A 23,278-nucleotide genomic window follows, 5' to 3' on the forward strand; every position below is an offset into this window, starting at 1 on the left:
ATTAGGAAAGGTGTTCCTTTGGATAATAGATTTGTTGTTCCTTATAATCCAAAATTGTTGATGAAGTACCGGGCACATATCAACATTGAGTATTGTAACAAATCCAACTCCATTAAATACTTATTTAAATACATCAATAAGGGAGTGGATAGGGTTACTATGTCAATGTCTGTCCAACAATCAAAGAAAGATAAGATTGAAGAAGTTGATGAGATTAAACAATACTATGATTGTAGATATCTTTCACCATGTGAATCTTTATGGAGATTATTTTCATTTGAAATCCATGCCAAGTGGCCACCTGTAAAAAAACTCATCTACCACTTGCCCAAAAAACAAGTCATCCTATTTCAGGAACAACAATCCATTAAGAGAGTCCTTGACAGAAACAAATTGAGAATAGCATGTTCACTGCTTGGATGGAAGCAAATGCAAAATATCCCGATGGGTTGGGTTTGACATATGCAGAATTTCCATCCGGATTTGTTTTTGATGAAAAAAAGAAAGAATGGCGGCCAAGGCAACAAGGATTTTCTATTGGTCGAATGAACTTTGTTGCACCAGGATCTGGCGAATTATACTACTTGCGGCTTTTATTGACTTATCAACGTGGATGTTCAAGTTATGAAGAATTGAAGACTCATAAAAATCACACCTATGAAACTTTTAGAGACACATGTGATGCAATGGGTTTGTTAAAAGATGATCGTGAATTCATTGATGCGATCCATGATGTAGCTACACATTCATCTGGTGCTTATGTCAGGAACTTATTTGTTACATACTTATTAGGTAATACACTAAGTAATCCTTTAAATGTCTGGAATAAAACATGGACTGAACTTGCTGATGGAATTCTTTATGATCTACGACAAACTCATCATAAACCAGGTACACTTATTTCCAATCTTAATTGTGCAATTTACTATAAAATATATAGATATCTATATTCATTGAAATTATTATTATGTTTATTAAATATTGTTAGTATTGTAATTATTGTATTTTTCTCTAGATTTGGTTATTGAAGAACATCGTCTTAAGGACCTTTGTTTAATGGAGATTGAGAAAATTTTGATGGTCAATGGAAAATCCCTAAAAGATTACTCTGGAATGCCTTGTGTTCAAGTTAACACACTAAATGAGTATGACAATATATTGCTACTCAATGAAATGAATTTTAATGTTGTAGAGATGGCTCGATTACATAATGAATGCTTTGTCAAGTTAAACAATGGTCAGTCAAAGGTTTATGAAGAAATTATGGCAGTCATCAATGGAGCCAATGGTGGTTTTTTCTTTGTATATGGATATGGTGGAACAGGAAAAACTTTTCTATGGAAGACTCTAACATATAAACTTAGGTCAGAGAAAAAGATTATATTGAATGTTGCATCAAGTGGAATAGCATCTCTTTTACTCCCAGGTGGCCGAACAGCACATTCCTTATTTTCTATTCCCCTTTCTTTAAATGAGGATTCCTGTTGTGGTATACCTCAAGGAAGTCCCAAAGCTGAATTGTTACAACTTGCAAGCTTAATAATTTGGGATGAAGCACCAATGGTTAGTCGTTATGCTTTTGAGGCTTTAGATAGGACTTTAAGGGACATAATGAGATTCAAAATCAATGGTAGTTTTGAAAAACCATTTGGTGGTAAGGTTATTGTTTTGGGAGGTGATTTTAGACAAATTATTCCAGTCATTCCCAAAGGTAGGCGAGCAAAGATAGTGATGTCAACTGTTAACTCCTCTAGGCTATGGAAGTTCTGCAAGGTTCTAACTTTAACTGAGAATATGAGGTTGATGAACAACTCATCCTCTCGAGATGATGCAAAAATTAAAGCTTTTGCAAAGTGGGTTTTGGATGTTGGAGATGGGAAGTTGGGTGATTATAATGATGGCGAGTCTGAGATTACAATTCCTGAGGATTTATTGATACATCAATCTTCTAACCCTATTGCAGATATTGTACACTTCATGTACCTTGACATTCTTCAAAATGTGGGTTGTGTCAAATACTACCATGACAAAGCAATACTTGCTCCTACTTTGGATGTTGTAGAGTCTATTAATCAATATGCATTGTCATTATTTCCTGGGGACGAAACAACTTATCTTAGCTCTGATTATGTATGGAGAGTCAATGAGGAAATTGGAATTGAAGCTGATTGGTTGACAACAGAGTTTTTAAATGGTATTAGATGTTCTGGTATTCCTGATCACAAGTTGGTTCTTAAAAAAGGTGCACCTGTTATGCTCATGCGAAATCTTGACATTTCGACTGGTTTGTGCAATGGTACAAGACTTATTGTTGAATACCTTGGTCCAAATGTGATTGGTGCTATTGTTCTTTCTGGAACACACATTGGGAAGGTTGTATACATTTCTAGAATGAATTTGATGTCATCTGATGAAAGCATGCCAGTTAAGTTTCAAAGAAGACAATTTCCTTTGATTGTATCTTTTGCGATGACTATAAATAAAAGTCAAGGACAATCCTTAGCTCAAGTCGGTGTTTACCTTCCAAAGCCTGTTTTCTCGCATGGTCAATTGTATGTTGCTATTTCAAGAATTAAAAGTCGTTCTGGTCTCAAGATTTTAATATGCAATGAAGATACTGGCCAACAACATGTTACGAAGAACATTGTTTTCAAGGAAGTTTTTCAAAGGATTTACAACAATTAGTTTATATAATTTACCCAATTTCTTTCTTTTATGTTGTGTACTATCTCAATTAAACAACATTTGTACAATGTTTATTTCTTACTTAGTTATATCTCTTTAGTTGAATTATTTCCACATCTTTATTTGAATTAACTTATAGGATATTATATGCAAATAATTCATTTGTTAGAAACCCATAACATAAATATACTTGCCATCGACAAATTATTTGCAAGATTATGTATGCGTTCAACTATGTGTTTGCCACTGACATGTACGATTGAGCAGGAGAACACTCACACAAAGTGTGAAGCACAATTCACATTCAACTAATGTATACATTGAAGATGATATGGCAAAATACGAATAGAAAATAACAATAATCAGTAATATATCATGGTAACCATCTATATATACCATACTCATATAAAGTCAATGATAACAATTGTATTCAAATTAAAATTTCCCGTGCGATGCACGGGTCAACGGGCTAAATACTAGTAATGGTAGAACTGTGAGCACCTCCAAGCTATTGGGTAGGGCGTTAGTGGCATGCTGGGTAGATCAGTAGAGGGCCACTGCTGGAAGGAGCGCCGGGGGATCTCCTCGAAGAGGGCTGCCCACCAACTGGGATTTTACTGACCCAAGAGGATTCAAACACTCGACCTCTGGGGAGGTGAGAGCTAAACCCATAACCTGAAGTGAGTTATGCCAACATGGAACGACTTAAATATATTTTTATTTCTTAATTGAATTTAGTCCATTAAAAATATTTTTTCTGTTTTTTTTTAATATCTAACATTCTAATTTTTTCATCCCTGAAATATCTAATATTTTATTTTTAGTCCTTAACATTAAGTTTTCCATCCAAATATAATGGAAGTTCAAGTATGGTTGTGATGCGGATTCTTTAATATCATTTGCGAGTAAATTACACAATTAGATGTCATTTGTCAATTTAGGTTAAATTTTACGGTGTATTTACATCATATATGTAATTTAAATAAATGTTAAAATTTAACTTGAATTAACAAATGACATCATGTATGTATTTACTGACAAATGAAATTAAAGAATCATGGTCGCGTATGCTTAGCATTCGTACCACTAACCATTTTCCTTAAAAGAAATGCTAGCAACTCTTTTTTTTACCACATATTACTTAACACAAATTATTTCCTAAAACATAAAAATATCTTTTTTTTTGTGTATAACTATAAAATTATGGTGAGTTCGTCTCCGGTGGCTGCTATGGGTAGGGATAGCCTCTTAGACCATAAGTAGCTTACTGATCGTTCACCAATATATCTCTTAAACCGACGAATCGAACACACAATCTTTTGAGGGGAAGTGGTCCTTCTTTGTAAAATGAGTCGTTGGAAAAAAAAAAAGTAAATTACACTCCCCTCCCTTGAGGTTTGCCAATATGACACTCAACCCCATTCTTAATTAAAATCTACACTCCACCCCACCTATTCTACCAAGTTAACTATATCTTAAAAGATGCTCACGGAATATTCTCTTTAATTCCAAACTAATAGATTTAAATTTTCAAATAATAAAAAAATCTTTTATTATTATTTTTATTTAAAAAAGTTTAAGAAATTTACGATTAATATTTTTATAATAATCTATTTTAAACTATTTACTGTATTATATGTTGACGAAAGCTACAAATATTCTCACAATATAATTTATGATATTATATGACTTTTTTCTTCATAAAATTCATCTTGGATTATATAATTTCAACATATATGAATTATATTTTAATTTTATATTGGTACATTGAAAAGATAAATTGCAACTGCCCATACCCAACTCATATATCCCCAAACTCTTACCACTTGAGCTATCATTGGAGGACATACAACATCATGTGATTGAGATTACTAAGAATTTAAATCCATTTTTATGAGATATGAAACTATACCTCATTCAGTTATTCTAGTAGACCAAGCACCTCACGTAATAATCATCTGTTATTTGTTGCATTTCGCATTTTATTTGCTAAGATAATATTGCATGTTGCAAGTGCAACCAATCTATGAAGCTAATAATATACTAATTGAGAAGGTGACTAGAACAATCATAAATTTGTTTTTGGGCTTTTCATTGGAATAAATATCATCTAATTAATCATGAAATTTTGTTAGTACAATTAATCATGAAAATAAGTTAAAAGAAAAATAGAAGTATTTGTTTAGTCTAAATTTATATTTGTAAACTTAAATGTTATTGATATTCCTATACAACATTGTGAAAATATTTAATTGTAAATATCCTAAACTTCTTGAAATAAAAAGTAATAAACCGAATTTTTTAATTTTATTATTATTTAAATTTATTAGTTTGGAATTAAAGAGAATATTCTGTTAGAATTTTTTAACATGTAGTTAACTTGTTAGATTGAGTGGGGTGGAGTGTAGATTTTGGTTAAGAATGGAGTTGAGTGTCATTTTGGCAAACCTCAAGGGAGGGAGTGTATTTTACTCAAAAAAAATAAATATCCACCATTCATCTTTCTTTTTTCCTGACATATCCAACGGCTAGGAGCTTACACCAAGGTGAAGAAGTCCAGGCCTCGAGGGTTTTGGGCAGGGTTTAACAGTGTGGCGCCTTTGAGATTTTCTCAGTGCTCTTCAATCTTCAACTTGATTCATTTCGAAAGAGAGAAGATCGAAGCATGTGGTACTTGTGCGTTTTCTTCCACAGATTGTTGGATTACCGAAAACCCGAAGTTGAATCACTCGCACAACTCTTCGGAGAAGCCAACCAAAACGACGACGACGACGTTTCATCCTCCCAGTTGCAATGGAAGCTCCCTCTTCATCACCACCCTGATTCTCCTTTCCACCTCGTCAATCTCCCTTCTGAACAACTTGCTCGTGACATTGCCAACCGAAGTCAGTTTTCAAAATTTTTTTTCAGTTTTCAATTTTTTTTTGGAAATTTCTGGACTCAATGATCACTACACCTGTTTTTAGCTTACCCCTTGAATAATTTCTCATTTTTATTTTGTGGGTATGTTTAAAGTTTCAAACTTTCAATCTTTTGTTGAATTTTTGGGTTGTGGGGGGAACTATGTTTAGCTTAGCCCTTGAATGATTTATCAATTTTATTATGTGGGTATGTTTAAAGTTTCAATTTTTGTTGATTTTTGGGGTGGAAATTTTGTAGGCATACTTGTGAAGGGAATGTATGAGCTGTGGGGGGAAGGGGGTAGCTATGAGGAGCTGAGAGAATCTGTGTTGAGTTACCTAGATGAGGGGAAGTTGCAGTACTTGGAATCTGATAGCACTTTCAGGGTTACTGTTGACAGCTTTGGGAAGGCCATGAGCCTCAATGAGCAAAAGGAACTCATTCAAGGGCTTTCTTATATCCCTTTCAAGGTAGGGTATCCTATCCCTTAATCTGTTGGATCTCTGAATTGAGGATGATGATCATGAGCAGATAATCACCTTAGTCATGTATTAATTATCTTTGGTTGGGCCCTATAGATTTGGAAAATATTGTGCAGGGGTTTATACGCGAGCTTATATTTACGCGGGGTTTATCACTGCTATAAATTTTTAAAATGCAATTTGAATCATCGCTATTCACTTCCATTTCATAGGAGGTGATATTGTCTTGTCTAGGCTGGGGATGATGCAAGCTCTACTTTAGTTTTTGTCAAAAGTTTCTGGATTTCTGCTTTTTACCTCTTGGTTTACTGAATCTATGGTTTTTTTAATATCAACCAGATTTCCAAACATATGGACCAGGATTTTTTCTGAGTTGGATTTCATCAAGCTTTTTGATGTTTCTTCTTTATGGAGCATTATTTTTCTTTTTTTCCTATGTTGTTTTGTCCTCGCCCATTTGTTTTCATTTGATCTGGAAATAGGTCCATTTTCATTTTATGAAGTCAGATGCGTTACAGTGAATGTAATTCCTCATAATTTATTACAGTTCTTCTAAGATAAAGTCAGATCAGTCAATAATGTGTTCCTTATCCATCATTGTATGGTCACTTTGCAGGGAAAGGTAAATTTGAGAAATCCAGATCACAACTTCTGGCTCATAGTAATTGATAATCATGGAATTAATAATGGTCTTCCTCCTATTGACCACAAAAGACTCTTCTTTGGTCGTGAAATTGGTGGTTCTGATAGGAAGCTTATACCCACATATCAGTTGAAAAGCCGTAATTATCTTGGGCCAACAGCCATGGATGCTGAAATGGCTTTTCTAATGGCCAACCAAGCACTAGCAACTTCTGGGAAACTAGTTTTCGATCCTTTTGTTGGAACTGGAAGTATTCTAGTCGCAGCAGCTCATTTTGGAGCTATGACCATGGTCTGCTTCTCCCTCTTTCTTCTTCTTCTTCTTCTGGGTGATTTTTTTCTTTTAAACTTATCCTGCTTTTACCTTTACTATTTTGATATCTTCTGGGAAAGTTCATGTCAAAATGCATGCAGAAGATTTTCTTAACTTCTCTTTAACTAGAACCGATCTTAATTGTTCAGGGTGCTGACATTGACATTAGGGTAGTACGCGATGGACGTGGTCCTGACTGTAATGTTTGGAGTAATTTTAAGCAGGTAAATGCACCATACACTTACCTTTGTTTTATGATTAGTAGTATGAAACATTGTGTTTTTATGGGTACTTGAAATTCAGCATCTCATGTTATAAATATAATAGTCTGAACATGCATGAAAAAAGCATACTTTATGATATGTATTTCATTCTGATAATATAAGGATGCACATTTTGCAGTATGGATTGCCGATGCCACTTGCTCTATTAAGGGCTGATAACAACCTTCCTCCATGGCGTCTTGGGCTAAAAGAGGTAATTTTCCTAAGAGTACTTGTAATTATATTTGCAATTAATTTTGTCCAATCTGTAAAAGGAACATTGCTTGTTGTATATCTCGACTCTCAAGTTTGGAATTTTATTAATATCAGCAATTTTGCTGCTGTTTTTTTTTTTTTTCCTTTTATTTATCTAAAAAAAGTATCAGATATGTTTAGCATGTTTTGTGCTTTACTACCATTTTGTAATTGTGTTGCTGACTCTAGGTTTCTATTATTTCACTAATTACTAAATTGTGGGGGGTTAGATTTCCATTGTTGACTCTGGCTCATTGTAAGCCAGCTGTTTGGGGCTTAGTATTTGAGTGTTGAATTCTGTTTAAAGTGATTGCTTAACAACAATCAAGCATTGTGTTCTTATCCCACTAGGTGGAAAACATGTAAGGTCCACTATACCTTGAGATTAGAATGCAATCTACCAAATCCTTGTTGTTTCTAGTTTTCTATTACTTGATAATGCGGGTAGTGTCTTTGGATTTAATGTCAGGTACTCTTCCAAGGATTTGAGTGGAAAGGACACTAGTGTGAAGTTAATAAGAGTGGTATCTGGATTAAACTCAATTGGGAATTATGAATTTATAAAAACATTAGTTTTCTGGGGAATTTTGCCATCAGTTGCTGGATTTGGGGAAATAACTAGAAGCATTATTCCTAACTTCGTTTATAAGAAAAGTTCAAAAAAAAAAAAACTTTGTTTATAAGAAAAGAGTACAGCATTAAGTTTTGCATGGACGCATTTATTCATTGGTTTTGAACTTTTTTTAACTTGTTGATAATCTTGCTGTTTTTAAGGTATTTGATGCCATTATATGTGACCCTCCTTATGGAGTGCGAGCTGGTGGACGCAAATCTGGTGGTCGGAAGCTGCTAAAGGGGATTGTGGAACCTTACACTGTTCCTGATGATAAAAGAGCAGATCACATACCATCAACTGCAGCCTACAGTTTAGTTGAGTGTGTGCATGATTTGTTTGATCTTGCTGCCAGGATGCTTGTTATGGGGGGCAGGCTTGTGTTTTTCTATCCTGTATTGCGAGATGACGATTTCTCGGAAATCCATTTCCCAGAGCATCCATGTTTTAAACTTATTTGTTCTTCGGAGCAGATCCTTAGTTCACGTTATAGCAGAGTGTTACTGACAATGGTCAAGATAGGTCCTTACACAGAGGAAATACAAGAGGAAGCTAGGATAAAACACATTGAATTTAGGGAGAACCATGTGAAGTGGTTAGAAGATGGTAATCTTCATTCTGGAGTTTTCAGTCCAGCTGATGATCAGTTATCTGAGACTGGTGATTTTAAGTCAATTAAAGATCAAAAGCCTAAATACAGAGGAAAATACGTTTAGACTTCATGGGTTTGATGACCCTGCCCTAACCATTACAATAGACAGCTCTGTATTTTTATCTATCCTAGAGGAGAACCTGTTTTACTATAGGGAAGTCAGTGTATCCGTACTCTTTTTATTCAATTTAGTGATTATTTTCTGATATTTTCATCTCATTTCATAGATATTTCTTTTCTTACCCTTTATTCTATTTCATGAGATTGATAGTTGATAAATTCCTGCTTAGATCTTCCCTGAGGTTTGACCTCAGTTAAAGCTCATTAATTTTTTAACATGCCTTCCTTGAAGTTTTGGAGTGATTATGGTGGATGAGTTAGATTTAGAAGGAGAAAACAATATCCTCAGGAAAGAAGATGAGTCAATTTCTTCTTGTAAATTTATTTGTTGCAGAGAAAATTGAAATGGGGTTATAAAACAATAAATTCAAGACCGGAATCTAGAACAAATTGTGATGTAAGGTGGGGGCTTAAGAATGTGTAGAAAGTTGGTAGTGCATGAATTTATGGAGAACATAATCACAGTTTACCTCTTCAAGGAATTTACTTATACCATATTGTATTGAAATCAAAACCTGTGTTACATCATAGTACAATCACTGCCTTTACAAACTTAAAACAAAGAGTATACCGGTACTATTTTAGGTGTTCTTTACAACTTGATTTTACAACTTCAAAAAGACTCAAAGTGGATGGTGAATGGAGCAGCAACTTCAGTATATGATGGTGAATGGAGCAGTAAATGTGTTTGAATCTTGCCTCAAGTGGCTCATTGAATAGCAAGCTAAAGCCCCATTAACATTAACAATATGTGAAGACAGCAACCGAGAGTGAAGCAAACCACTCGGCCATCTCTCCTACATAATGATTATGATCCAGAAACCTGGTGAATATGTCATTCATATTCTATTTGGGTGGGCGCACACGGTCAATTGAAACTAAAAAGTTAAAAAACCTCTTTTGAGGCCGGCCCGGGATAAACAAATTTGAATGGATTGTTACCCATGCTTGTGGGATTATTTTCTCACACGAGAAAAAAAAAAGTAAATAATTATAGAATGGATTGCTACCCATGCTTAGATCTTGGATAAATGGAAATTTTATTGATAAGACCTTTTCAGTTGTATTCAATATCTTATTACAAATAATACCCACAACCTCGGGAGAAAAAGAGGCATTCACTTATTATAGAGATGGTGTGATTTGATTATCTTCTTTTTCTTTACTGATATCACAATCTTAGTAGAAAGACTCATTCTTCGGAAAGGAAAAAGAAAAAAAAAACTACGCTTGCTGAAGATGAAGTGTGTAAACATAGCTCATAATCATCATGCTAAACTGCTAAAGCCCCTTAGTGTAGCAACAAAGACTTATAGGTTAATAAACTCCAAGGCTGGATATCATTGTGTAGAATTGCATATAATATCTTTCTCATCCAATTGCTTTGGTTCGGTTTGGTTCGTCGGTTTCATCTGATCGATCCGATCCGATGAACACCCCTACTTTTCCATGCACTCTTGTAGGAGGGGTAAGCTGGAAAAGATTGCTAATTGCTAAAGTAATGGTTGGTTCTGTAACAACTTGTGAGTGCTTAAGGACTTATTCTGATGTGTGCGTTGGACTTGTCATGTTCAAAGGAAAATGAGAGCTGAAGCATCCGTGGGACTATCCAAAGACACTACCCGCATTATCAAGTAATAGAAAACTAGAAACAACAAGGATTTGAGTGGAAAGGACACTAGTGTGAAGTTAATAAGAGTGGTATCTGGATTAAACTCAATTGGGAATTATGAATTTATAAAAACATTAGTTTTCTGGGGAATTTTGCCATCAGTTGCTGGATTTGGGGAAATAACTAGAAGCATTATTCCTAACTTCGTTTATAAGAAAAGTTCAAAAAAAAAAAAACTTTGTTTATAAGAAAAGAGTACAGCATTAAGTTTTGCATGGACGCATTTATTCATTGGTTTTGAACTTTTTTTAACTTGTTGATAATCTTGCTGTTTTTAAGGTATTTGATGCCATTATATGTGACCCTCCTTATGGAGTGCGAGCTGGTGGACGCAAATCTGGTGGTCGGAAGCTGCTAAAGGGGATTGTGGAACCTTACACTGTTCCTGATGATAAAAGAGCAGATCACATACCATCAACTGCAGCCTACAGTTTAGTTGAGTGTGTGCATGATTTGTTTGATCTTGCTGCCAGGATGCTTGTTATGGGGGGCAGGCTTGTGTTTTTCTATCCTGTATTGCGAGATGACGATTTCTCGGAAATCCATTTCCCAGAGCATCCATGTTTTAAACTTATTTGTTCTTCGGAGCAGATCCTTAGTTCACGTTATAGCAGAGTGTTACTGACAATGGTCAAGATAGGTCCTTACACAGAGGAAATACAAGAGGAAGCTTGGATAAAACACATTGAATTTAGGGAGAACCATGTGAAGTGGTTAGAAGATGGTAATCTTCATTCTGGAGTTTTCAGTCCAGCTGATGATCAGTTATCTGAGACTGGTGATTTTAAGTCAATTAAAGATCAAAAGCCTAAATACAGAGGAAAATACGTTTAGACTTCATGGGTTTGATGACCCTGCCCTAACCATTACAATAGACAGCTCTGTATTTTTATCTATCCTAGAGGAGAACCTGTTTTACTATAGGGAAGTCAGTGTATCCGTACTCTTTTTATTCAATTTAGTGATTATTTTCTGATATTTTCATCTCATTTCATAGATATTTCTTTTCTTACCCTTTATTCTATTTCATGAGATTGATAGTTGATAAATTCCTGCTTAGATCTTCCCTGAGGTTTGACCTCAGTTAAAGCTCATTAATTTTTTAACATGCCTTCCTTGAAGTTTTGGAGTGATTATGGTGGATGAGTTAGATTTAGAAGGAGAAAACAATATCCTCAGGAAAGAAGATGAGTCAATTTCTTCTTGTAAATTTATTTGTTGCAGAGAAAATTGAAATGGGGTTATAAAACAATAAATTCAAGACCGGAATCTAGAACAAATTGTGATGTAAGGTGGGGGCTTAAGAATGTGTAGAAAGTTGGTAGTGCATGAATTTATGGAGAACATAATCACAGTTTACCTCTTCAAGGAATTTACTTATACCATATTGTATTGAAATCAAAACCTGTGTTACATCATAGTACAATCACTGCCTTTACAAACTTAAAACAAAGAGTATACCGGTACTATTTTAGGTGTTCTTTACAACTTGATTTTACAACTTAAAAAGACTCAAAGTGGATGGTGAATGGAGCAGCAACTTCAGTATATGATGGTGAATGGAGCAGTAAATGTGTTTGAATCTTGCCTCAAGTGGCTCATTGAATAGCAAGCTAAAGCCCCATTAACATTAACAATATGTGAAGACAGCAACCGAGAGTGAAGCAAACCACTCGGCCATCTCTCCTACATAATGATTATGATCCAGAAACCTGGTGAATATGTCATTCATATTCTATTTGGGTGGGCGCACACGGTCAATTGAAACTAAAAAGTTAAAAAACCTCTTTTGAGGCCGGCCCGGGATAAACAAATTTGAATGGATTGTTACCCATGCTTGTGGGATTATTTTCTCACGCGAGAAAAAAAAAAGTAAATAATTATAGAATGGATTGCTACCCATGCTTAGATCTTGGATAAATGGAAATTTTATTGATAAGACCTTTTCAGTTGTATTCAATATCTTATTACAAATAATACCCACAACCTCGGGAGAAAAAGAGGCATTCACTTATTATAGAGATGGTGTGATTTGATTATCTTCTTTTTCTTTACTGATATCACAATCTTAGTAGAAAGACTCATTCTTCGGAAAGGAAAAAGAAAAAAAAAACTACGCTTGCTGAAGATGAAGTGTGTAAACATAGCTCATAATCATCATGCTAAACTGCTAAAGCCCCTTAGTGTAGCAACAAAGACTTATAGGTTAATAAACTCCAAGGCTGGATATCATTGTGTAGAATTGCATATAATATCTTTCTCATCCAATTGCTTTGGTTCGGTTTGGTTCGTCGGTTTCATCTGATCGATCCGATCCGATGAACACCCCTACTTTTCCATGCACTCTTGTAGGAGGGGTAAGCTGGAAAAGATTGCTAATTGCTAAAGTAATGGTTGGTTCTGTAACAACTTGTGAGTGCTTAAGGACTTATTCTGATGTGTGCGTTGGACTTGTCATGTTCAAAGGAAAATGAGAGCTGAAGCATCCGTGGGACTATTCAGGAAAAGTTTATATTCACACTCTTAATTCACCACTACCTAAGAGTATCTCCAATGCTAGTTCTTATTTCTTAATTCTTAGCACTATTCATGTGGGCCCGTATTGCCACATGTGTTTAAGCAACTCTCAAGCAATTTTGCTCCAACCATGAGTTCTTAGTTATGGCGGATTCTACCATACCCCCAATGTATGGTACACGACTGACGAGTTATGACGTGTACCAATGGGGGATCGACACCTGGTACCGTATTTAAATATTTGTTTCAATTTTTAACATTTTCCAAAAATATAAGAAAAAGACATATTTATTATTCATTATTATTATATCCAAGTTGAGTTAAGGTTAGTGAACCCATGTGGGTCCCCCTGTGGTTAACACATTTCGAGGCTTTGAATTTCTGAGAGGGAAATTGAAGTGGGTTGTCACCTTTGGAGGGAGCAGAACAAAGAGTGCACGGCGGTGAAGGCGATTATGGCAGTGAAGGCGACAACGGCGGCGAAGGCTCCATTGTAAGCAGCGAAGGCTTGTTGGTTAGCTCCTGAAGCTATTTGAAGTGTTTGTTTGTGAGTTTCTTTCGGAATTCGACATTTAGGGTTCTAAGCTCTTGTTTTGTGTTACTGTAAGTCCTTCTCCTCTTTATTTAGTATTTGTGTGTGTTTCTTTCGATTTATGGGTTTTTCAAGTTTAGGCCTTTCTCAAATGGTGAATTTAGGTTGTGTTTGTTGTGTTGATTTAGTATAGCTTCGATTTTTTGGATCTGAAAATGTACCATTCTGAAGTTGGTTAGGTAATGGAAAGTAATGTACAATCCGGTGAAAATGGAGAGGAAGAAGCCCATGTCAGTTTAGGTAACAATGGGCATGAATTATCTGAGGAAAATGGTGGTTCTACTGGAGTGGAGGATGAGGACGATGATGGTGCTGTGTATGAGAAGAGCATATTAGATTTGACAGAAGATGATATAATGGGTATGGAATTTGATTCTGAAGAGGATGCGATTAAGTTCTATGAAAGATATGGTCAGTGTTATGGTTTTGGTGTAAGGAAAGACAATGTCTATCGTTCTGCTAACGGTTACATTGTTACTCGTCAACTGGTATGCAGCAAAGAGGGGGTGAGGCATAGAAAATACGTGCAGCGGAGGGACCGGGTTAGAGTTTCAAAGGGAATTACCAGGGTGTCATGTCCAGCTCGCTTTCGTGTTCGCTTTGAAAGCAACTCAGGTAAGTGGATAAAGTCCACTTTGTCAAGAATCACAACCATGTTCTGGCACCTGTGGATAAAGTCCACTTGATTTCTTCCTTTCGGCACCTCAATGATTCTGACAAGGCTCAGATTAATAGCCTTAAGCTACATGGGGTGAGGACTTGCAACATAATGGGCTTGATGCTGGGGCAGAAAGGTAGTCATGAGGCATTGGGTTTTACGAAGAAGGATCTGTTCAATCACATTGATAAGGAGAAGCGGATAAGGGTAGGAAACGGAGATGCAGTTGCTGCTTTGTCATATTTTCAGGCTAAGGCTGAGGGTGATCCAATGTTTTTCTTCAAGTATACTAAAACTGAAGATGAAAATCTCAAAGACTTATTTTGGAGTGATGGAGTGAGCAGAGTGGATTACCATGCTTTTGGCGATGTAATTTCCTTTGACAGCACCTATAAGAGGAACAAGTATAATAAGCCTCTTGTGATTTTCTGTGGCTACAATCATCATGGCAGACAACAATTTTTGCTTGTGCTTTGGTTACGGATGAGTCGATCGAGACTTATAAGTGGGTTTTGGAGACATTTGCTGAGTGTATGTTTCAGAAGCACCCGAAAGGTGTTGTTACAGATGGTGATTTAGCAATGAAAGAAGCAATAAGTTGTGTCTTTCCTAATGCCCGTCACAGGTTGTGTGGTTGGCATATTCAACAAAAAGCGCTACAGAAACTTAAGAATTCAGACTTTTTGGATGATTTTAAAGTTCTGATTTATGGCAACTTCAATCCGGATAGATTTGACCATGTTTGGGCTAAGGTTATGGAGAAGTATGGATTTGGTGATGATGAGTGGTTGACAAGAATGTATGGGATGAAAGAAATGTGGGCAACTGCATTTATGAGGGACAAATTCTTTGCAGGCATAAGAACCACGTCAATGTGTGAAGGGATCAATTCATTCATCAAGAGCTATGTTCAATGTAAAAACAGTTTGATTGATTTCATTCATAATTTTGAGAGGGCTGTGAAGGAGTACCGACACAATGAGTTAGTTGCTGATTTTAACACAATGTATACAGAACCTTTGCCCACTACTTCCCTTGGTTATATTGAGCGAGGTTTCTCCCATAAATTGACAAGGAGCATGTTCAATGAAGTTAAAACTCAGATTCAATATGTGGGTGGCTTAAATATTATCCAAAGAACTGAGGTCAATGATGTGGTGATGGTGAAGATGAACAAGGCTTTGTATGAAAGGCGTGAGTATGTGGTGTTATATGACAAGAATTCTTCAAAGTTTGTGTGTGATTGTGGTCACTTTGAGTATTATGGAATTCCTTGTTCTCACATGATATGTGCAATGAGAAATGAGAGACTGGCTGAAGTTCCTGATAGTCTTATTTGTAAACGGTGGTCAAGGACGGCTAAGGTGGACTACATGAATCAGATTAATGACACTGTTACTGGCAATGATTCAAAGAAATTGGCGATGTTAAGGAGGGGTGTGCTTTCTGCTGCTTGCAACATACTAAGTGAAATAGCTTGTGAGAATGTGAATGATTTCTCTCAAGTCTTGCAGGACATATATAAGTTGGCTGACAGTGTTCAAAGGCGTAGGGTGGGAAACAAAACCATCCGCACTGGACCATTCTTGATTGGTGATCCCGCTGTGGTGATCACAAAGGGGCGCAAGAAGAAAGGTGGGAAGAAGACAAGGTTATGTTCAAGATGCAGAATGCCTGGTCATACAATTCGCACATGCCCGGAAATGCGTGAAGGTCAAGGAGTTGGTTCCCACGACACTGCTATGAGTGATTCATCTGTGGAGCTTGATGATGTTAGTATACATTTGGAGTTCTTAAACTATAATATTTTATTCTACTTGTTTCAGTTTAGTAGTGATTTAAAATTAATTTGTGTGTGTAGGTTGATGAGGTATTGCCATATAATGTAACTATGCCTGGAGTCTCCTCACTTGAAGTTGCTGGAAAAGGCAAAGGCAAGGTATTATCCTTGTGGGCCATCTTTGTGTCATTCATTTTTGATCAGTACATGTCCATGAGCATTTTAGATTTAACTTTGTTTTACAGGATCAGAGTGTTAACGAAGCTTGTTCTCAAGATTTGAATTATCCTTTTATGACTCCTTTGACCCAGGAGTATTTTCATCCTGGAATGAACATCATGGATGGGTTCACTTTGCCATCATACCCTGGGATTCGCATATGTGAACCTGGATCTTCTACACAAGTCCCAACTGTAAGTGTGAATGTGTTCTTGAAAGGGATTAAATTTTGTCTGCCAAGATTATGTTTTCAGATTTTGTAACTAAACTATTGTTGTGACACAGTTTGTGGGTTGCTTAAATGAAGTTGAGCGGAAGGCCAAGGCTGCACGCATTTATGTTAGCGATAGCAGTGGAGAAGATTGATGTTGTTGGGGATGATGATGCGGAGGAGTAGATGGTGAAGACACTTTGATTGACTGTAGTTTAGGTTGTGGTAGTTTTTGGATTGATTAATGGAAATGTTGATACCTAATAGCATACACTTTAATTAATTTGCACTGTGTTCTGTTGGTGCCAGCCACATTTGTTGTTATTCAATGCATTTAACTTAGGTGCCTTTAACTTATACTTATTAACTACGCTATTAACTGGAATAAAAATTGATTTGAAAAAAAAATACACACAATGACTCAATGGGATTCAAACCCGGGTCATGGGACTTAAAAGACATTGCATTTACCACCAGGGCCAGCCACATTTGTTGCTATTCAATGCATTTAAATTATACTTATTAACTTAGCAATTAACTGGAATAAAAATTGATTTGAAAAAAAAATACACACAATGACTCAATGGGATTCGAACCCATGCCATGGGACTTAAAAGACATTGCATTTACCACCAGGGCCAGCCACATTTATCATTATACAATGCATTTAAATTAATACTTATTAACTTAGCAATTAACTGGAATAAAAATTGATTTGAAAACAAAATACACACAATGACTCAATGGGATTCGAACCCATGTCATGGGACTTAAAAGACATTGCATTTACCACTAGGGCCAGCCACATTTATCGTTATACAATGCATTTAAATTAATACTTATTAACTTAGCAATTAACTGGAATAAGAATCGAGTGTGCATCCGTGAGTTCTTATACTTAGGTCAAGAGCGGCGTGCATCCCTAATCTCACTCTCTTAGGGCTACCTTCCACCAAGGCTAACCTTTAGTGACTGATTAGGGTACCCGATGGCGTAGGTGGACCGAATCGAGTGTGCATCCGTGAGTTCTTATACTTAGGTCAAGAGCGGCGTGCATCCCTAATCTCACTCTCTTAGGGCTACCTTCCACCAAGGCTAACCTTTAGTGACTGATTAGGGTACCCGATGGCGTAGGTGGACCGAATCGAGTGTGCATCCGTGAGTTCTTATACTTAGGTCAAGAGCGGCGTGCATCCCTAATCTCACTCTCTTAGGGCTACCTTCCACCAAGGCTAACCTTTAGTGACTGATTAGGGTACCCGATGGCGTAGGTGGACCGAATCGAGTGTGCATCCGTGAGTTCTTATACTTAGGTCAAGAGCGGCGTGCATCCCTAATCTCACTCTCTTAGGGCTACCTTCCACCAAGGCTAACCTTTAGTGACTGATTAGGGTTCCCGATGGCGTAGGTGGACCGAATCGAGTGTGCATCCGTGAGTTCTTATACTTAGGTCAAGAGCGGCGTGCATCCCTAATCTCACTCTCTTAGGGCTACCTTCCACCAAGGCTAACCTTTAGTGACTGATTAGGGTACCCGATGGCGTAGGTGGACCGAATCGAGTGTGCATCCGTGAGTTCTTATACTTAGGTCAAGAGCGGCGTGCATCCCTAATCTCACTCTCTTAGGGCTACCTTCCACCAAGGCTAACCTTTAGTGACTGATTAGGGTTCCCGATGGCGTAGGTGGACCGAATCGAGTGTGCATCCGTGAGTTCTTATACTTAGGTCAAGAGCGGCGTGCATCCCTAATCTCACTCTCTTAGGGCTACCTTCCACCAAGGCTAACCTTTAGTGACTGATTAGGGTACCCGATGGCGTAGGTGGACCGAATCGAGTGTGCATTCGTGAGTTCTTATACTTAGGTCAAGAGCGGCGTGCATCCCTAATCTCACTCTCTTAGGGCTACCTTCCACCAAGGCTAACCTTTAGTGACTGATTAGGGTTCCCGATGGCGTAGGTGGACCGAATCGAGTGTGCATTCATTTATTTTTTTAAAATTTGAACAAATTTACATATTCAATTCATTTATTTTATGGGTATTGAAAATTCAGTGCATTAATATTTTACTAGTTTACAAATTTTGTATTTTTTTTATTTTTAAAAATTAAAAGTTGTATTTACGTTTTATGCATTATGTATACTTTCAAAATAATCTTTAGTATTTAGTATTAATATCGAAATTTTTTAATATATTTAAGTGGGTTTTTAAATCAAATAATTGAGGCAGAGATTTTTTATATAATCAAGTGGGATTTTAAACCATTTAAGTGATGCACAGATTTTGCAGCCCTAATTAAGTGGGTTTTTAAATCAATTTTGGAAGAAATCACATTTTGAAGACAAAAATTATTTAAAAAAGAAAAGTGTAAAGGTCATTATGAGCTGTTCAAACGTGACCCTCGAATCACGAGTATACCCCTATTATTTCACGCAGGTGGGCGATTTCGCCCCTATTAAATGGCCTATTATAACGAGTATGCCCCTACTTTTTTGTCCCAGAATATCCATTATGCCCCTATATCAACACCGGAAATGACCAGTTTGCCCCTACTTTTGGCTAAAAATGTCAGATTCAATGTGTTGGAACGCGGGAAGTCATGAGTGCAACAGGCGGCATAGGGTACAATCAAATCAATCAGAAGAAGAAGTGGAAAGGTTTATGGAGTTGGAGTTTATTTTCAATTTTCAATAGCAATTTACACTTGACCCACTTCATTTTAGTGAGAAATCATCAGCCAAGCCGTCGTTTGGCCTCAACCATGCCAGCTAGCGTGATGAGGCTATATAAAGCTTCTCTAGACTCGAGTCTAGACGTTTTGACACCCAATCCTCACCGCAAAACCCACCGGAAAACCCACCACCACAAAACCCATCATCGCCGGCGAAGACATGACTGGAAGAGGAAAAACCCCTCGGAGAATGACCACGAGGAAGAGAAGGACTCGAGATGTTGACTCGATCACCTCTCCTTTGAAGTCTCGCACCCACCCAACCCTTTCTATCCATTCTGTCAGGCCAAGGAAGATACCGTCCATCATCGCCATATCTTCCAGGTTTGTTCGCTACTAAGGTGGTTTTGTTTTCTTTGAAATACATGGTCATGTGATAGTGGATTCTAACTTGTATTTTTTTTTTCTTTTTGCATGACATGGTTCGTGAAGCCGTCATGAGGTGAAAGGAAAAGGTATCGACCATGATGAACACCCACTGCTTAGGCCTGAGGTCTGTACAGGGAAGGAAAGCCCCAATGAAAAGGTATGTTCAAGTTTAGATTTGTAGGATTTCTGTTGTTATGGTTTTTTAGGGTTTCGGTTGAGGTTTTTGGCACAAATATTTTCCTTATTTCTGATTCTGATTTTGTCATAAACCAACAAATCTACGACAAATCTGCCATATCTTTTCATTATCTTCTTCCACTGAAGTTGACAAATGTATTTTACTATTAAGTCAAATGCGAAGTCAAAATGGTTTTTTTTATTCAAGGTCAAAAGGGGGGTTTATTTAGGGTTTTGAAAGTGATTGTTGGTATAAAAGGAAACTCCCATGTGAAAGTGATTTTGTAGGGTTTCGGGTTTGTTTGTTTGTTTTTTCCTATAAAGTGATTGTTGGTATAAAAGGAAAAGGAAGGCCTAAAAGGAAACTCCCATGTGTGTGCAGTATCTGACTTTGGTTTAAAAGGACCCTACCTGGCTTATTTGTTCTTTATCATGTGATGTGTCTTGTTTGTCATTTACTTGTGAAGAAGATTCTTCTTCCTGACTTTTCTGTCTTCACATTTTTTGTCATATACAAATGACTTCCTTTTCACAGTACTTGGAAACCTTTATGACACCAACCTCTATTACCTTACCATGTGTTTAGTGTTTAATTTAATTATTTGTCCTTTGCTGACAACTTCAAAAAAACCTTCTGTGATAAAGAGTGAGTGAGAGAGAATGAAAGTGGTGGCATTTCTTTCTCATAATGATGTCTGACTGTGACTCTCATTTCAGTTTTAACTTTTCTCATTATTTATGCCCACCTTGCAATAACTTTTCTCATTATTTCTGACAACCCTGTGCAGGATGTTCTAAATACAGTGACTGGATTGAAGGAAGATGTCAACAAGCTCATGCATGCTGTTGGGTTCTTAGCAAATGCTTGGTGCAGCCAAAACACCATAAGTTCTCATACAGCCACACCAGAGAAACCAATTTCAGTAGGAACTGAATATGTTATCACCCCAAAGTACTCTCTCCGAACTGCAGCTACTGAAGAAATCCTTCACAAATTCTTGAAGACCAACCCAACAAATGAGAAAGCTAAACCCACAGATGTAAGTGGACTGGTGAAGAAGCTGTTCTCTCCATCTGAGTTTCAAACCATACACCCTGTTCCACTAGGCACCAAGACAGCTACCCCTTCCTTTAAGCCAAATGACATGGATCCCACCAAGACAGCAACTCCTTCATCAAAACCAAATGACAACACTCCTTTGTGCACTCCAGTCCCTCCAATTGATCCATTATATATTCCCTCTGTAAGTTCTTTATGACTCTCTCCATATGTGAATGACTATTATTTATTTTAATTTTAGCATTTTAGCAGACGTTGACTACTTTATTTGTAATTTATTTGTGTTTGAATCAGTGGCTGCTTAGCTTGTTTGGACCTGCTGTGACAGAGTCCCTAAGCTACATGGAGGCTGCTGTGGCTTGCTATATCTTTAAGAGGTGTACTGCTGGAAGTGCAGACAGGTAGATAGTAGATTAGTTTAATAATTTTTCTTATACAATATATATCTTTTAGTATTTTATTTTTAATAATTATTAATCTTTATTATTGTTAAACACAGCAAGGAGACAATCATCAAACCAATCCTGAATAATGTTGATGGTACTCGCCGCATTATGCAATTCCTGAAGCCCAAAAAGAGTGTTGACCAAGAAATCATAAACTTGACTGCCTGCATGTCGACATACACTGAAAGAGCCTTCAACAAGAATCAAACCACTTGGTTCTTGCCTACTTACTTCTCAGTAAGTTTTCCCTCTGTAGTAGAAATATGTTAGTTAGTTAATGTTATATTATTCCATGCATTAATTGTCTGCCTTTTCTTATTTGACAACAATACATCCTTGGTTGGACAACCCATCCCCGAAGCATGACTATCCATCAGCAAAGAAGCTTCATGGGAAAGATAGAAGTCTTGACAAAAGTTTGTTACCTATGACTTCTATCTACCTATGTCAATGTATGTATTTTTTGACATTAATGTATGTATTTTTTGACATTATGTTAGGTGTTTGTGCCGATGAATGACAACAACGAGCACTGGTACTTGATTGTGTTTGACTTTGAGAATCAAGAAGTAGTCCTATTAGACTCGTTCCCTCAATCTGATAGGCTACAGTATAGGATAACAGATGCAAAGCTAGTTGTAAGTCTTCACATCTATTTTTTTTTGTCTTATTTACTTATTCAGCTACATGTGTTTATCATTAAAGCTACACTAATTCACTCTGCATTCATTCAGGCACTCTACATGGAGGTCATGCTCAGGGACAGCACATTCTACCAGCTTGAAACAACTCCAAGGCCACGTTGCTCCCAGTTTAGGGTTGTCATACCCCAGGGATTACCAGCGCAGAGAGCTAATTCGTAAGTGCATCTCACTTCTAACTTTTTGTTTCATTTTAACCACTTCTAACTTTTTGTATCACTTTCATGATGAATTTTGTAGAAATGATTGTGGCATTTGGGTCGCATCTTGGATGAAGGACAGTAGAAGATGTGGTTACAATCTTCAGGTTTCTTACTTTTCTGAAACTTTAACAATTGTGCTCTGAGACTTTATGAACTGGGTACAGAACTGTGATCAATGTATGTATTTTTTGCAGGTTAACAATGGGACTCGTTTGACACTGGCATTGCAGCTTGCTCTCCACCCGTTCAACGAAATGTAAGATGTGTTGATAAGGAAGTCCTTTGACAATTATGGGACCCTGGTGAAGTCCATGTTCACTAGGAAGAATTGAACCTGCCTTTGCAAAGCTTAGCATGTTTTGAGGATGGGGAGAAAGCTGCGGTTTAGCTTTTGTGCATGTTGTTTGGAATTCTGTCTAAAATGCCCGCCCCCATGATTTTGTGAATGTTTAATTATTAATCTTGCTCTTGGACAACTTTGGCCTGTGTGCCATTATTTTCTGATCTGATCTTTGCTTGGATGTTGGAATCCTTTAACTTTATTTTCGGACAAATCTGATCTTGATCTTGCCATTTGGTTTTGGTGTCTATTTGATTTTACTTAATTAGATGCATTAATCCACTAATGATCTTTTTAAAGAAAGAACAATTAAAAGGTGGTAAAAAACGATATAACATAATCATACTTACACATTTCATGTTTCATGTTTCCATACTAAACTTCATGCTAGCATAAATTATGGTTCTGGACCAATGTACATCATTACATAAAGACATATAAGCTACGTAGAAACATGGAACCAAAAGCTTTTGCAACAAAACATATAAGTTTCAAGTCTTAAATACGTACTACATTTCAGACACTTAAACTTAACCCATTTTGCTTGCAAAAGCTATTGCAACAATCACAAGCACAATACAAACCAAAACAAACACCCAAGTGCCCCTAATAACCTGCTCATAAGCTTCCTCCCTCCTCCTTGCATCAGCTAGCAAAACTTTAAAAGTGGCTTCCTCAA

At 36.8% G+C, this 23,278-nt stretch overlaps 6 protein-coding genes across 6 annotated transcripts; all 6 read left to right on the forward strand.

Annotated features, from left to right (window-relative positions):
* The first annotated feature begins 19 nt into the window (after positions 1-19).
* LOC130710065 (uncharacterized) lies at positions 20-2,728 on the forward strand. Its single transcript, XM_057559220.1, has 2 exons — positions 20-891; positions 1,016-2,728. The coding sequence occupies exons 1-2, from the start codon at positions 405-407 to the stop codon at positions 2,683-2,685; spliced, it is 2,157 nt and encodes a 718-aa protein (XP_057415203.1). The 5' UTR covers positions 20-404; the 3' UTR covers positions 2,686-2,728.
* Positions 2,729-5,209: 2,481 nt separating this feature from the next.
* LOC130715370 (uncharacterized) lies at positions 5,210-9,014 on the forward strand. The gene is made up of 6 exons (XM_057565461.1): positions 5,210-5,570; positions 5,845-6,056; positions 6,685-7,002; positions 7,173-7,247; positions 7,426-7,500; positions 8,316-9,014. Exons 1-6 carry the CDS (start codon positions 5,351-5,353, stop codon positions 8,868-8,870), a joined length of 1,455 nt encoding a protein of 484 aa, XP_057421444.1. The 5' UTR covers positions 5,210-5,350; the 3' UTR covers positions 8,871-9,014.
* Positions 9,015-10,427: 1,413 nt separating this feature from the next.
* LOC130712146 (uncharacterized) lies at positions 10,428-11,432 on the forward strand. Its single transcript, XM_057561986.1, has 2 exons — positions 10,428-10,439; positions 10,878-11,432. Exons 1-2 carry the CDS (start codon positions 10,428-10,430, stop codon positions 11,430-11,432), a joined length of 567 nt encoding a protein of 188 aa, XP_057417969.1.
* Positions 11,433-13,267: 1,835 nt separating this feature from the next.
* On the forward strand, positions 13,268-16,880 carry LOC130712148 (protein FAR1-RELATED SEQUENCE 5-like). The gene is made up of 7 exons (XM_057561987.1): positions 13,268-13,718; positions 13,879-14,322; positions 14,385-14,734; positions 14,818-16,137; positions 16,227-16,304; positions 16,391-16,558; positions 16,650-16,880. The coding sequence occupies exons 2-7, from the start codon at positions 13,890-13,892 to the stop codon at positions 16,728-16,730; spliced, it is 2,430 nt and encodes an 809-aa protein (XP_057417970.1). The 5' UTR covers positions 13,268-13,718; positions 13,879-13,889; the 3' UTR covers positions 16,731-16,880.
* Positions 16,881-19,463: 2,583 nt separating this feature from the next.
* LOC130712150 (uncharacterized) lies at positions 19,464-21,625 on the forward strand. The gene is made up of 6 exons (XM_057561989.1): positions 19,464-19,627; positions 19,736-19,829; positions 20,192-20,243; positions 20,567-21,093; positions 21,204-21,310; positions 21,409-21,625. Exons 1-6 carry the CDS (start codon positions 19,464-19,466, stop codon positions 21,623-21,625), a joined length of 1,161 nt encoding a protein of 386 aa, XP_057417972.1.
* Positions 21,626-21,688: 63 nt separating this feature from the next.
* On the forward strand, positions 21,689-22,763 carry LOC130710357 (uncharacterized). The gene is made up of 4 exons (XM_057559578.1): positions 21,689-21,771; positions 21,856-21,993; positions 22,090-22,214; positions 22,297-22,763. The coding sequence occupies exons 1-4, from the start codon at positions 21,718-21,720 to the stop codon at positions 22,400-22,402; spliced, it is 423 nt and encodes a 140-aa protein (XP_057415561.1). The 5' UTR covers positions 21,689-21,717; the 3' UTR covers positions 22,403-22,763.
* The last annotated feature ends 515 nt before the right edge of the window (positions 22,764-23,278 follow it).

This window comes from Lotus japonicus, chromosome 4 (assembly GCF_012489685.1).
Source record: "Lotus japonicus ecotype B-129 chromosome 4, LjGifu_v1.2".
NCBI classification, from domain to species: domain Eukaryota; kingdom Viridiplantae; phylum Streptophyta; class Magnoliopsida; order Fabales; family Fabaceae; genus Lotus; species Lotus japonicus.